The following is a 13,882-nucleotide window of genomic DNA, read 5'->3' on the forward strand; positions in this document are numbered from 1 at the left end:
ACCTTATTGTACCTTTGCAAATTTGTGTACACAGAGTCAATCCCTTACCGCTCTCTAAAAGTGCAAAGTTTCAAAAAGTTCAATGAATAGAAGATTGTTGGAGGCAGAATTGATCTGGACAAGGAGAAGAAGTCTGGAGATAAATGTGAGAAGGGAGGGACAGGCAGTAGAAACAAAAGTGAAACTGTTTGAGCAGCATATTCCAAAAGTCTTGAGGTCTTTCTGACTGTAGCCTTCATTGATTTGAGATCGACCATACCTTTCTCTCACTAGAAGGGAAAACCTATAATGGCAGCAGGCCGTAAAGGAGACCCAGTTTGGGAATATTTTAATGAAGTTCCTCTATCTGTGGGTAAGACAGGTATGGGTGCAAAATGCAAACAGTGCAACAAAGAAATGCAAGGCCTAGTTGCCCGAATGAAACAACAATGCAGCTTCCTCCTGAGAAGGAACACGTCTCATGATGAAGATGTCATAGGATCTTGGCTATCTTGAGAACCCCTTCGTGCATGGGCAGGGTGGGCATAGAGGTCAAGAGGACATTGAAAAGAGTGTCCCCTCCTTCTCCACCATCTCCTGCACTTCCAGCCCCAAATTCTCGGCCACGTGCCGAAGTAGGGCTTGATGCTCACTAAAGTTATCCAGTGGGCTAGCCCTTGAAGGTCCTGCGACCGCTTTGTCTGGGCTGGGGGAGGTCCTGGGGTGTTGACTGCCGTGGGGATGGAGGCAAAAGGATGGGCACGGGTTGTGTTTGTGACCAACAAGAAGGACAAACAAGGTCACACCTCCTTGACTCCCAAGAACAAAGAGGCCAAAAGGCTCGACTTATTTGGGAGAAAAGCTTATTCTACCACTAGCTACAATATTTGGTGGCAAACCATCAGGCCCTTTTGGGCAGATATAACGTTAACCTCTGGGACGGTCTCAAAAAGTTCCAGGAATCCTTCCCACAAAGTGTAGCCCAAGAGTTTGGCACCTGGTGGAGGAGGGTACCGCGGTGGCCAGATGCTCGCTGTAGATGGCATGGGATGCGGTGGACTCGGCAGCTCGAGTGGTCGCATCAGTGGTTGTTATGCAGCTCCTGGCTCCAAACAGCGGGCTTCTCCCAGGAGATGCAGGCTTCAATTCAAGACCCACCCCTTCGATGGGCTTGGTCTTTTCTCCTAGCAGATGGACACAAGGCTGCATGGGTTGAAGGACACTAGAGCTACCCTTTCCTCGTTGGGCATGCATACGCCACAGTCTGCTAGAAAGTACTTCCGGCTGCCCCAGCCGCCAAGACTCTGGCAACCCCATCAGGGCTCTGCAATACGAAGGGATGCTAGTTTTAGTTGATGAAGGCCTTCTTCCTCCTGCTCGCCTGTGCAACCTGAACCTGCCAAACATCTAGGGGGCCAAAAATGCTCATTTTGAGGGTGCGCCTGAGAGCAACACCCCAGTCAGCCACCTGGATCCTTCCTGCCTTTTCCTCAACCACCTCTCTCCCTACTGTTCGGCCTGGTTGCAGGTTACCTTGGACTGCTGGGTCCTGAACGTAATAGCTCAGGGCTATACCCTGCAATTTTTGGCTGCCCCTCCCTACCACATCCCTGTCCCTTTTTAGGGACCCTTCTCACTAGAAACTCCTCATTCAGGAGGTTGAAAAGCTCCTGGACTTGGGGGCTGTGGAGGAAATTCCTTGGGAAATGTAAGGAAGAGGATTCTACTCCCGCTACTTCCTAACCCTGAAGGTCAAAGGGGGCCTAAGACCCATCCTAGACCTGACTCGCCTCAACAAGTTTTTCAAGAAGTTGAAGTTTCACATGGTCTCTCTGGCTTCCATCATCCCTTCCCTGGATCCAGGAGACTGGTATGCAACTCTCGACTTAAAGGATGCTTACTTTGATGTCTACGTATTCCTGGGACACAGGTGTTTCCTGTGTTTCATGGTGGCCGGGTGCCACTTCCAGTTCACAGCGCTGCCCTTTGTCCTGTCCTTGGCTCCCAGAGTGTTCACAAAATGCGTGACGCCAGTGGCAGCTTACCTGACAGTTCGAGGAGTCCAGATCTTCCTGTATCTCGATGACTAGCTCATCAAGGACAGGTCTCTGGGGCAGGTGCGAAGGAGCCTCGATCTGGTATGCTCCACCTACAGTGACCTGGGTCTGCTAATAAACACAGAAAAGTTCACGTTGACGCCAGTCCGATGCATAGAATTTATTGGAGTGGTTCTTGACAACTCACAAGCTAGAGCCTGCTTTCCAGAGGTGCGTTTTTGGGCCATCTTGGACCTGATTTCCAACATAAAGAGCCACCTGCTCATCACAGCCCACACATGCCTGCGACTGATGGGCCACATGGCCGCGTACATGTACATGGTCAGCCATGCTCGACTTCATCTGTGGCCTCTGTGAGCATGGCTGGCCTTGGTCTATAACCCCAGCAGGCACGCCCTGAATCGAGTGGTCACGGTGCCGAGCCATGACCTCTCATCCCTGGACTGGTGGGTGGATACGAAGTCAGTTCTGCAAGGAGTTCCCTTGATGATCCCATCCCTGTCGCTCACCCTGGTCTCGGACGTGCAGGTCCTGATGGACAGTACCACCGCAATGTATTACATCAACAAGCAGGGTGGTGCCAGGTCTTCGGCCCTTTGTTGGGAGGTGCTCAACCTCTGGGACTTTTGTGTGCAGCATGCCATTCATCTGGTAGCCACCCACCTGCCTGGAACCAAGAACGACCTGGCAGATCACCTCAGCAGGACCTTCTTGTCTCACCATGAATGGTCAATCTGTCTGGAGGTGAACAACCTAATCCCCCACAGGTGGACCTGTTTGCATTCAGGAAGAACAGAAAGTACCATGTGTTCTGTTCCCTGCAGGGAAGGGACAAAAGTTCCCTGTGAGTCGCCGCCTTGATTCAGTGGTCAGGAGCGCTGATGTATGCCTTCACGCTGGTGCCTTAAATCCACAAAGTCCTGCTAAAGATGAGGCAAGACAAAGCAAATGTCATCCTCATACTCCCCGCATGGCCTCGTCTACACTGGTTTGACATGCTGTTGAGTCTTTCAGTAACTACCCTGCTGCAACTGCCTCTTTTGCTGGATCTGTAGTCCCAGAACCACACCAATCTGCTTCATCTGTACCTGGTGATGCTTCACCTGACAGCTTGGCTTCTGCGTGGCTAAGTAGGGACAAATGGCAGTGCTCCGAGGGTGTCCAGCAGGTTCTGCTGAGCAGCAGGAAACCCTCCACTTTGCCACGTAGGTAGCCACAGTGAAAGCGGTTCATGTGTTGGGCCTCTGATTGACACATTTGTGCTGAAGAGGCCCTGCTGCAACACATCCTGGACCTTTGCTGCACCTTAAGATCCAGGGCCTGTCGCTATCTTTCTTCAGGATACACCTGGTGGGCATTTTGTCATTCTACCCTCTGTTTCAAGGTAGGACCTGGAGATTACAGTGGCTGAGAAGCTGAATAAGAGTCAGAAGTGTGCCCTTGTTGCCAAGAAGGCTAATGGCATATTGGGCTGCATTAGTAGGAGTATTGCCAGCAGATCGAGGGAAGTAATTATTCCCCTCTGTTTGGCACTGGTGAGGCCACATCTGGAGTATTGCATCAAGTTTTGCCCCCCCCCCCCCCCAATCCCCCAACTACAGAAAGGATGTGGACAAATTGGAGAGAGTCCAGCGGCGGGCAACGAGAAAGATTAGGGGGCTGGGGCACATGACTTACAAGGAGAGGCTGAAGGAACTGGGATTGTTTAGTCTGCAGAAGAGAAGAGTGAGGGGGGATTTGATAGCAGCCTTCAACTACCTGGAGCGGGGTTCCAAAGAGGATGGAGCTCAGCTGTTCCTAGTGATGACAGAACAAGGAGCAATGATCTCTAGTTGCAGTGAGGGAGGTCTAGGTTGGATATTTGGAAACACTATTTCACTAAAAAGGTGGTGAAGCACTGGAATGGGTTACCTTGGCAGGTGGTGGAATCTCCATCTTTAAAGGTTTTTAAGGCCCGGCTTGACAAAGCCCTGGCTGGGATGACTTAGTTGGTGTTGGACTAGATGACCTCCTGAAGTCTCTTCCAACTCTTTTTAAAAAAAAAAAAAAAAAAAAAAAGAGGATGGTCTTCACCCATTCCATGACAGCGTGCAGTTCTTGAAAGGTCTGGAGCGCCTCTACCCTCATGTCTGCGACCTGGTCTCCCCTTGGGACCTGAATCTTGTGCTGTCAAGGCTCATGGGTCCCCGCTTTGAACCCTTTGCTTCCTGCTCCCTCCTGCTTCTCTCCTTGAAGGTCTCCTTGGTCGCTATAACTTTGGCCCGTAGAGTGTCTGACGTCAGGACGCTCACATTGGAGCTGCCTTATATGGTCTTCTATAAGGACAAGGTTCAGCTGCGTCTCCACCCGTCTTTTCTACCCAAGCTCGTCTCCCAGTTTCAAACTGGTCAAGACATATACTTACTGGCTTTTTGTTCAAAGCCTCATGCGATGGATGAGGAATGCAGGCTGCATACCCTGGACGTCAGATGGACGCTGGCCTTTTATATAGATAGAACAAAGCTCTTCTGAAAGTCAGTGCAGTTGTTCATTGCTGTCGCAGACAGGATCGAGGGTTGCCCAGGGTCTGCCCAGAGAATCTTGTCTTCGATCATAGCCTGCATCCACTATCTTATGAACTGGCGAAAGTGCCCCGACGACTATCATGATGGCTCGTTCCACTAAGGTGCAGCCATCATCAGAAGCCTTCCTGGTGTAGGTACTGATCCAAGAAATGTGTCTGGCTGCAACCTGGTGAGATAATGCAATGTTTATTGGGGATGGTTTCCAATCAAGCATATTCCAAAGCCCTTCACACCAGTCAGGCGTATCTCTATACGCCCATAGAGTCTGTTCCCCAGTGTTCCCTTCCCAGCTCTGACGTGGCAGAGCCTTGCCTGCGTCTCTGTTCCCGTTTTCTCCCCCCCTTAACAAACATGATTCCAATTTCCCTTCCCCCCGCCCCCATTTAACACCAGTTTATATAGTAATGTTCTCAGCTATACTTTAACCAATCATTTTACTGAAATTTAACTAACCAATCCTAACATATTGTAACATAATTCACTAACCAATTATATCCCACTACCCTAATTAACTTACCCCTAGCAAAATTAATTAGACAGCAGACAGAAACAATTAGAGAACCAGACAGATTAACAATAGAAAAGTGGTGGCCATAAAGATAAAACAATACAGAAATGAGGGTTTCACAACCACAACCATTGATAAGTGATTTCTTGCCAGTTAGGATGCTATCAAACTAAGTTTTCTTTAACTATCTTAAGATCTGTTTCTTTAACTGGTGGTGATGGGCACTATCAGGACAGGATCATCTTACTAACAGCCCAATACCACCTTATTTCACTGTGACTGGTTTCGGATGTGACAATGTGACCATACGCTTCCCGGCTTATGGCTGCCCCTGCAGCTTAGCCAAAGGCCTTAGCCTGAGAACAAGGCCTCAGACCATCCTAGTGAGAAGGCCCATACACAGGTGGACTGTGATTTTGATTCTTTGTTTTTATACCCCCTGTAACTAGCTAAGTGATAAAAATACACCTCAGTTCTTAAAGTATAGGGTTTACAGGCAGGCCTCAGTATATCTATATTCTAATAGTGGGTTCTACCCCTTCCCCCCATTCTGTGTCTGTCTTGTCTATTTAGATGGTAAATTCTTCAGGGCATGGGCCATCTTCTATTCTGTGTTTGTACTGTGCCTAGCACAATGGGGACCCACTGTTAGTTGGTCCTTAGGTACTAAGATAATGAATATGATTTATAATAACAACTCTCCTGCCACTGTGAGCCAAGGAAGCAGGCCTTGGGATGTTACTGTTTAAAAATAAGCTGGGGTTAAAACTATGAAATATTCTTTGTGACAAGTACCCAACACTTTCGACTGACCTTCCTTGTTTTCTTTGCCTTGAGTAGGGTTTCCAGTTTCCAAACCTGATGTGAACTTGCAGCTGGAACGAGGGGAAGAGCCGTGGGTCCCAGACCTCCAGGGCTCTGACAAAGAAGTGCTCTCAAGAGCTGCCTGCACAGGTAGGGAATTGGTTAAACCAATTCAAAAACTGTTTGGGAATGCAGGAAATATTTGGGATGCCCTACAAAGACCTTGTGAGCTCTCCAAGTTCAGGATTGTTCCCTGCAGATGTGGAATCATTAGGCAGATGTCACTCATTGCTTCCCACCTATTCTGACTGACAACTGGCAGTAGGTCCCTCCCTGATCTCACTTTCCCCTGAGTGTTCTGGTGAGATGCGGACCAAAACTGATCCCTTCCTCTCTCCTATGGGGAAGGGTTTGGGAAAAATCCTCCCCTGATGGGTTTGATCTCTCCTGCACATATTTTGGTTTGTTCATCTCTTCTACCATTCCTGTCTCTGAGATTTCCTTTCTTTCTGGTGCAGGGAGTGATCTATGTTTGGATTCTTTCTGTCTCCCATCAGGTGATGGGATGGTGAGTGAGAATGAGGAGGAGAAACTCCAGCAGGAAGATCCTGAGCAAGTAGAACCACATGGGATGTTATCAGGAAGATCCAAAGGGAATGTTTCCGGGAGTTGTGCACGCCCAGAAAAAGCAAAAGCATGTGAGATGCAGCAGAGGCCAGAGGAAAACTTGAGTAGCCACTCAGACCTTATAACATGCGAGAGCATCAACTTGGAAGAGACAAGCTACATATGCCATGCGTGTGGGAAAATCTTTAATGGGAGCTCAGACCTTTTCACACATCAGAGAATCCACAGAGGAGAGAGACCCTACATGTGCTCTGAATGTGGGAAAAGCTTCAGTCGGAGCTCTGCCCTTATCACACACTGTAGAATCCACACAGGAGAAACGCCCTACATATGTACTGAGTGTGGGAAAAACTTCAGTTGGAGCTCAAACCTTATCAAACATCAGAGAATCCACACAGGTGAGAAACCTTATGGATGCTCTGAGTGCGGGAAACGCTTCACTGATAGTTCAACCCTCATCTCACATCAGCGAATCCACACAGGAGAGACGCCCTACACGTGCTCTGAGTGTGGGAAAACCTTCAATCAGAGCTCAAACCTTAATAGACATCAGAGAATCCACACGGGAGAGACACCTTACACATGCTCTGAGTGCGGGAAAAGCTTCAGTTATAGCTCAAACCTTATCATACATCAGAGAATCCATACAGGAGAGATGCCCTACACATGCTCTGAATGTGGGAAAAGCTTCAATCGGAGCTCAAACCTTATCACACATTGTAGAATCCACACAGGAGAGATGCCCTACACATGCTCTGAGTGTGGGAAAAGCTTTAATCAGCACTCTCACCTTATCAGACATCGTAGAATCCACACAGGAGAGACACCCTACATGTGCTCTGAGTGCGGGAAACGCTTCAGTCGGAGCTCACACCTTATCACACATCGGAGAATCCATACAGGAGAGATGCCCTACACATGCTCTGAATGTGGGAAAAGCTTCAATCACAGCTCAAACCTTATTAGACATCAGAAAATCCATATGAGAGAGAACTGTAATAAATGCCTGGACTAGGGCTGGCCAAAGATTTTTTTTTTTTTTTTTTTAAATCACATTTGCTAATTCGCACTTAGTGATCTTTGCACCATCTTCACTGTGGTCTCTCAGCTCCCCCAGAGGAGTCTTCTGCCTCTCCCTTTTGCAGCTCACCCTTCTTTGTGATCTTTTCTATCAACTCCTTTCCTTTTGAGTCATAGGAGTGTGTCTCCAGCCAGGAATGTTCGTCAGCTCCAGGTGGGGGAGAGAGTTTTGAGCCCAACAAGCTACACTGAAGCAAAAAACTACCTGTGCCCTACATCCACTAGGACTGTACATGGCGCTGGCAGCTCAAGTTAGTGATCTTGGTGTAAAAAGACAATTACAGTTGTAGTGCAGATACAGCCCAGGTGCAGTGGTTGACATTAGCTTTCCCCTTGGCCTGATCTAAACTCCATCACTTTTCCTCATCTAAACAAACCCTGAACATCACGGTTATACTGTTCCCCCATTTCAAAGCAATTTTTAGTCATCAAGTTCTCCCTTCGGGAACAAATTCTTTCATTCCCAGTTGCTCTGATGTTGCTTCAGGTTGTGCTGGAGAGCAGATATTTTTACCACCATTTTCCTCACTTAAAATATATTGAACTATAACAAAGAGTAGGAACAGGGCAGGGATAGGGAAAAATGTAATTTACCCTCTGTAACAACAGAAGAAGATAGGGTAAGTCAGAGGGATTCCCTTATTCACCATACCAATCCCCATGTTGTTCAATTGGTTAGGCCAATATTTTTTCTAAAGGGCTGGGAGGAGGATTCCCTAGTAAATGACTTGGGACTAAGCAAAATACCCATGCATTTGACTCCCAAAGCAGTTGTGGCCCAGGGCCTGCAGGAGATGGCTCCTGAAGATATCTCCTTCCTAATCAGGTGCATGTTGCCTATTATTTGGGAAATGCAATCCCTAGCTAGGTAGAGATGGGCGAAAAATGGAAGTGATGTTTCTGTTCAGCTCACCCCTGGGAGATGCTGCAAATGTATAGAAAATGAAATCCTTGTTGAATGTGATAGAGCTGCAGAAAGATACCTATTTTTAATAGATTCCTGACTTTTGGTGTCTTACAGGGATTCTAAGCCGCACCTGAATTTAGTCCCTAATTTAAATCTGTGCCACCAGATTAAAGAAATAAAAGGGCATATGTGGGGGAGTTATACCTCACTACTACAACTGGTATGTTGTGTGGTTGGTGAAGAATTCTACGCCAGAGAAGTGTAAAATTACTCCAAGTAATGTCAAAGATTTGACAAGAACTCAGGTAGAAATGGCAGGTACGCGTGGTTGATTTTCACCGCAGAGATGGAAGCTATGATGACCTTTGGCCCAGGTAAAGTATTTTTGGAAGGCTGCTCCCTAGTTAAGTGGCATTGATCACACTCCTAAAGGATGCCATGATTAAATTGGGAACAGCTGTCTTTTACCATTTGGATCCAAAGGTTTGCGAAGCACAGAGAGAAACAGCTGATTCCTTCAGAGCCATTCCATGCCTGTGGGTCCCAATCTGGCTGCCTTGTTGGACAAGAAGCATTTCCATGCTGGGCAAATGATGGTAGCCAATGGGGGAGTGCGTCAGATTCCAAGTTCAGACTGCAGGATACATGAATGCTGAGTCCTGACTCTGGGGTTTGGTCTCTTAGTTTTGCTCTTAATCTAGTGCATTTGTATCACTTCACGTTCTGCTACTGTGAAAGATTAGAAAGTGTGAAAATAGAGCACAGATGGTTTTTCTCATGATGCAACCTTCCCACATAGTGTGAGACCCGGGGAGACATGAACTCACAGAAATGGAAGCCTCCTAGGTTATTGTAGAATGTGAGTTCACACAAAGCTCACTGGGTGGAAATGGGAATTAAGAGAAGACTTCCCTATAGGTTTATATTTTGTAATCTTTGAATAAGTTGTTACCAGCGACAAATTAAACATGAAGTTAATTAGTGTAATGTAAGAGGCTGATTATGTGATAACTTTGTGTTACAATATAATTCAGCTTTTCTTCTAGCTCTCTCCCTGCCCCCTCCTACTATATAGGAAATGGTAGCTGGAATTAAAGCCTCACTCCAAAGGAATTAGAGTGGGGGAATATGTGAGTGAAATAGTATTTACGAGAATAGAGACCCAGGATAGACTAATTAATTCTATTTAAAATGGAATTTATTTCAATAAATTTTAAAATAAATCTTCCGTTAAAAGAGGAAAATTACTTGAGACAAGATGTGAACCTTTTATCCAGTGAGAGGGTAACAGCCACAGATTTCCCCAGGTCTCTTGTTTGCAAAGCAAAGATGTCACATCAGGCAGGAGATGTCAAAATCTAAAATGGTGATGGTAGCTTTCCTGGTTTTTTGTTTTTGTTTGGTTTTTAATTTAATTTGTTTTAGCAACCAGGCCCCTTTTCCTTTGGAGCACAACGCTTTAACTCTCAGGCCTGGCTCTGGAAACCTCCTCAGAACTGGCCTTGTGTTTCTTTCATGTTTAATATCTTTGGGGTTCACACACCCACACTACATGCGGTTCACAGCAACAGATACTTTCAGAAACCTACTGCGTTAAGCGGACCTTTTCCAAACTGACATTAGCCCAAAGTCTGCCTTAATTCAGCTGGATTGGGACACATCTGTATCAAAGGAATGGTTCACATCTGATTTGCCCAGGGACCTCGGGGGAGGTGTGGTAAAATACGATAAGTAGGAGTCAACAACAATAAAGGTAAGGATGAAAGACCCTCACCTTGCAGGTCAACAAACCTGTTCTGTTCATTCCCTCTGATGCATCTGGCACTGGTCACTCTCCAGCAGCACACTGGGCTCCATGGACCATTGGTCTGACCCAATGACCAGTCTTGCGTTCTTATGTTAAGTAAGTCCTCTACGGCCTTGTCTACGCTGGCAAGTTTCTGCACAGGAAAGGAGCTTTCTGCAGTGTAACTTCGGAGTTCTACAAACTGCCAAGCCATTTAGTGCTCAGAAAGTGCGCAGTTGCAGCACTGTAAAAAAAAGCCACCCTGACGAGCAGCGTAGAGCTGTCTGCGCCAGGGCTACAGCGCCGCGGTGCCAGTGTAGACACCCTGATCGATGACAGCACTGTGACTGGCCTCCGGGAGGTGTCCCACAATCCCTGTTCTCGCCTCTCTGGTCATTTGTTTGATCTCTACTGCCCTGCCCTCAATGACCAACCGTGAACCTCCCCCCCCTTAAATTCCTTGGGAATTTTGAAAGTCCCCTTCCTGTTTGCTCAGTGACTCATGCAATGGTGTCAGCGCATCTTTCCAGGTGACCATGCCTGCTCTGCACACCAGGCGATCCTCCGCTTGGAGCAATGCCGAGCTGTTGAATCTCATCACCATTTGGGGAGTGGAGGCTGTCCAGTCCCAGCTGTGCTCCAGCCGTAGGAATTATGACAACAGACAGATTTCATGATGCACGAGAGAAAGGGGCCGTGACTGGGACACACTGCATTGCAGGGTCAAAGTGAAGGAGCTGTGGAACGCCTACCACAAAGCACAGGAGACAACCCCCTCCCCCGGTGCTGTGCCCAAAAGCTCCCAGTTCTACAAAGAGCTGGATGCGATACGCGGTGGTGACCCCACCTCCACTGCAAAGCCCACTGTGGATACTTCGGTGGCTCACATGCCAATCGAGAGTGGACCGAGCCAGGAGGAGGAAATCTTGGACGAGGATGTGGAGGTGGAGGAGGACCCAGAGGCAGAGGACAACTCGGAGGTCAGAGATGCATGGAGCCCGGAGTTCTTCTCTACCCCAGAGGAGGCTAGCCAGTCACAGCAGTCGGAGTTGGCGAAGCACAAACAGGAGAGGAGGCCTTTGGTAAGCGGCTTTGATCTGGGGAATCACTGAAGCGAGTTGTTGGGGACAGGAGGGTTGCAGAAAGCAGGCTTGTGTCTGTATGATGTGCATACCACCACATGCCTAGTCTGAGTGGCAGAACAGGGTGATGATTGACTCCCTCACTTCACAGGAATCTGCCCCAGATATCTCCATGAAACTCTAAGAGATGGGGGAAAGCCGATTGCTGCAGAGGAGCACTCGGATCGGACAGAGACTTCTCTTAGAGGAGAGTCTATTGCTAGAGATTTTCTAGGTTTTAGTCATGAGGAGAAGATGGAAGAGGATAAAGTATCGGCCAGATCAGACTAGAAACATTCTTATAGAAAAGAATCTGACACATCAATAAAGGGCAGACAAATAAACAGTGACAAGTTTTTAAAGTGCTTGTACACAAATGCTAGAAGTCTAAATAATAAGATGGGTGAACTAGAGTGCCTCGTGTTAAAGGAGGATATTGATATAATAGGCATTACAGAAACCTGGAAAAGTGAGGACAATCAATAGGACACAATCATTCCAGGGTACAAAATATATCGGAAGGACAGAACAGGTCATGGGGGGGGGGGGGGGGGGAGGGGAGTGGCACTATATGTGAAAGAAAATGTAGAATCAAATAAAGTAAAAATCTTAAATGAATCCACATGTTCCATGGAATCTCTATGGATAGTAATTCCATGCTCTAATAAGAATAGAACAGAAGGGCTGTATTATCGAGTACCTGACCAGGACAGTGATGGTGATTATGAAATGCTAAGGGTGATTAGAGAGGCTACCAAAATAAAGAACTCAATAATAGTGGGGGATTTCAATTATCCCCATATTGACTGGGTACATGTCACCTCAGGACAAAACACAGAGACAAAATTTCTTGATACTTTAAATGACTGCTTCTTGAACCAGCTGGTACAGGAACCCACAAGGGGAGAGACAATTCTCAATTTAGTCCTGAGTGGAGCGCAGGATCTGGTCCAGGAGGTAACTATAACAGGACCGCTTGGAAATAGTGACCATAATATAACAACATTTAACATTCCTATGGTGGGAAGAACACCTCAGCAGCCCAACACTGTGGCATTTAATTTCAGAAAGGGGAACTATGCAAAAATGAGGAGGTTAGTTAAACAGAAATTAAAAGGCACAGTGCCTAGAGTGAAATCCCTGCAAGCTGCATGGACACTTTTCAAAGACACCATAATAGAGGCCCAACTTAAATGTATATCCCAAATTAAAAAACACAGTAAAAGAATTTAAAAAGAGCCACCTTGGCTTAACAACCATGTAAAAGAAACAGTGAGAGATAAAAAGGCATCTTTTAAAAAGTGGAAGTCACATCCTAGTGAGGTAAATAGAAAGGAGCATAAACACTGCCAAATTAAGTGGGATGTATAAGTAGGGGCATTGCCAGCAGATCGAGGGACATGATCGTTCCCCTCTATTCGACATTGGTGAGGCCTCATCTGGAGTACTGTGTCCAGTTTTGGGCCCCACACTACAAGAAGGATGTGGAAAAATTGGAAAGAGTCCAGCGGAGGGCAACAAAAATGATTAGGGGACTGGAACACATGACTTACGAAGAGAGGCTGAGGGAACTGGGATTGTTTAGTCTACAGAAGAGAAGAATGAGGGGGGATTTGATAGCTGCTTTCAACTACCTGAGAGGTGGTTCCAAAGAGGATGGATCTACACTATTCTCAGGGGTAGCGGATGACAGGACAAGGAGTAATGGTCTCAAGTTGCAATGGGGGAGGTTTAGATTGGATATTAGGAAAAACTTTTTCACTAAGAGGGTGGTGAAACACTGGAATGCGTTACCTAGGGAGGTGGTAGAATCTCCTTCCTTAGAGGTTTTTAAGGTCAGGCTTGACAAAGCCCTGGCTGGGATGATTTAACTGGGACTTGGTCCTGCTTCGAGCAGGGGGTTGGACTAGATGACCTTCTGGGGTCCCTTCCAACCCTGATATTCTATGATTCTAAGTGTAAAAATGTAATAAGAAAAGCCAAAAAGGTAATAACAAAATGTTTTTTTTTTTAGTACATCAGAAGCAGGAAGCCTGCTAAACAACCAGTGGGGCCCTTGGACGATCAAGGTACAAAAGGAGCACTTAAAGATGATAAAGTCATGGCGGAGAAACTAAATGAATTCTTTGCTTCAGTCTTCACGGCTGAGGATCTTAGGGAGATTCCCAAACCTGAACCGTCTTTTGTAGGTGACAAATCTGAGGCATTGTCACAGATTGAAGTGTCGTTAGAGGAGGTTTTGGAATTAATTGATCAACTTAACAGTAACAAGCCACCGGGACCAGATGACATTCACCCAAGAGTTCTGAAAGAACTCAAATGTGAAATTGCGAAACTATTAACAATTGTAACTTGTCTTTTAAATCAGCTTCTGTACCCAATTAGTGGAAGATAGCTAATGTAATGTCAATATTTAAAATGGGTTCTAGAGGTGATCCTGGAAATTACA

General features: G+C 46.6%; 4 protein-coding genes across 8 annotated transcripts in view; 3 read left to right on the forward strand and 1 right to left on the reverse strand.

Annotated features, from left to right (window-relative positions):
- Positions 1–13,882, forward strand: part of LOC102934153 (zinc finger protein 135) — a 190,519-nt gene that overhangs the window by 173,988 nt on the left and 2,649 nt on the right. The window contains exon 5 of the transcript XR_006287749.1: positions 8,107–11,394. The gene's annotated coding sequence lies outside the window, so the exon portion shown is untranslated. The remainder of the gene's footprint in view (positions 1–8,106; positions 11,395–13,882) is intronic.
- LOC102943236 (zinc finger protein 883) overlaps positions 1–13,882 on the forward strand; it is a 2,438,435-nt gene that overhangs the window by 89,324 nt on the left and 2,335,229 nt on the right. Inside the window, exon 1 of one of the 2 annotated variants that reach the window (XM_043537249.1) lies at positions 5,983–6,062. The exons of the other annotated variant lie outside the window; for it this stretch is intronic. The gene's annotated coding sequence lies outside the window, so the exon portion shown is untranslated. Of the gene's footprint in view, positions 1–5,982; positions 6,063–13,882 lie in introns of those variants that run through there. 2 annotated transcript variants of the gene reach the window in all.
- The window catches only part of LOC114020163 (zinc finger protein 501), a 1,907,800-nt gene that overhangs the window by 55,325 nt on the left and 1,838,593 nt on the right, over positions 1–13,882 (reverse strand). The gene's annotated exons all lie outside the window — the stretch shown is intronic.
- LOC119564600 (zinc finger protein 501-like) lies at positions 5,952–7,565 on the forward strand. 2 transcript variants are annotated; one of them, XM_037887537.2, is made up of 2 exons: positions 5,952–6,062; positions 6,470–7,565. In XM_037887537.2, the coding sequence occupies exon 2, from the start codon at positions 6,478–6,480 to the stop codon at positions 7,552–7,554; it is 1,077 nt and encodes a 358-aa protein (XP_037743465.1). In that variant the 5' UTR covers positions 5,952–6,062; positions 6,470–6,477; the 3' UTR covers positions 7,555–7,565. The 2 variants fall into 2 exon arrangements, with proteins under 2 accessions (XP_037743465.1, XP_037743464.1); XM_037887536.2 differs by having other exon boundaries at positions 5,956–6,062; positions 6,431–7,565.

Source organism: Chelonia mydas, chromosome 28, assembly GCF_015237465.2.
Source record: "Chelonia mydas isolate rCheMyd1 chromosome 28, rCheMyd1.pri.v2, whole genome shotgun sequence".
Lineage (NCBI taxonomy): Eukaryota > Metazoa > Chordata > Testudines > Cheloniidae > Chelonia > Chelonia mydas.

What these genes read in the sequence shown, in the direction of transcription:
- LOC119564600 (XM_037887537.2), top strand. Translation starts at nt 6,478, where the DNA reads ATGGTGAGTGAGAATGAGGAGGAGAAACTCCAGCAGGAAGATCCTGAG.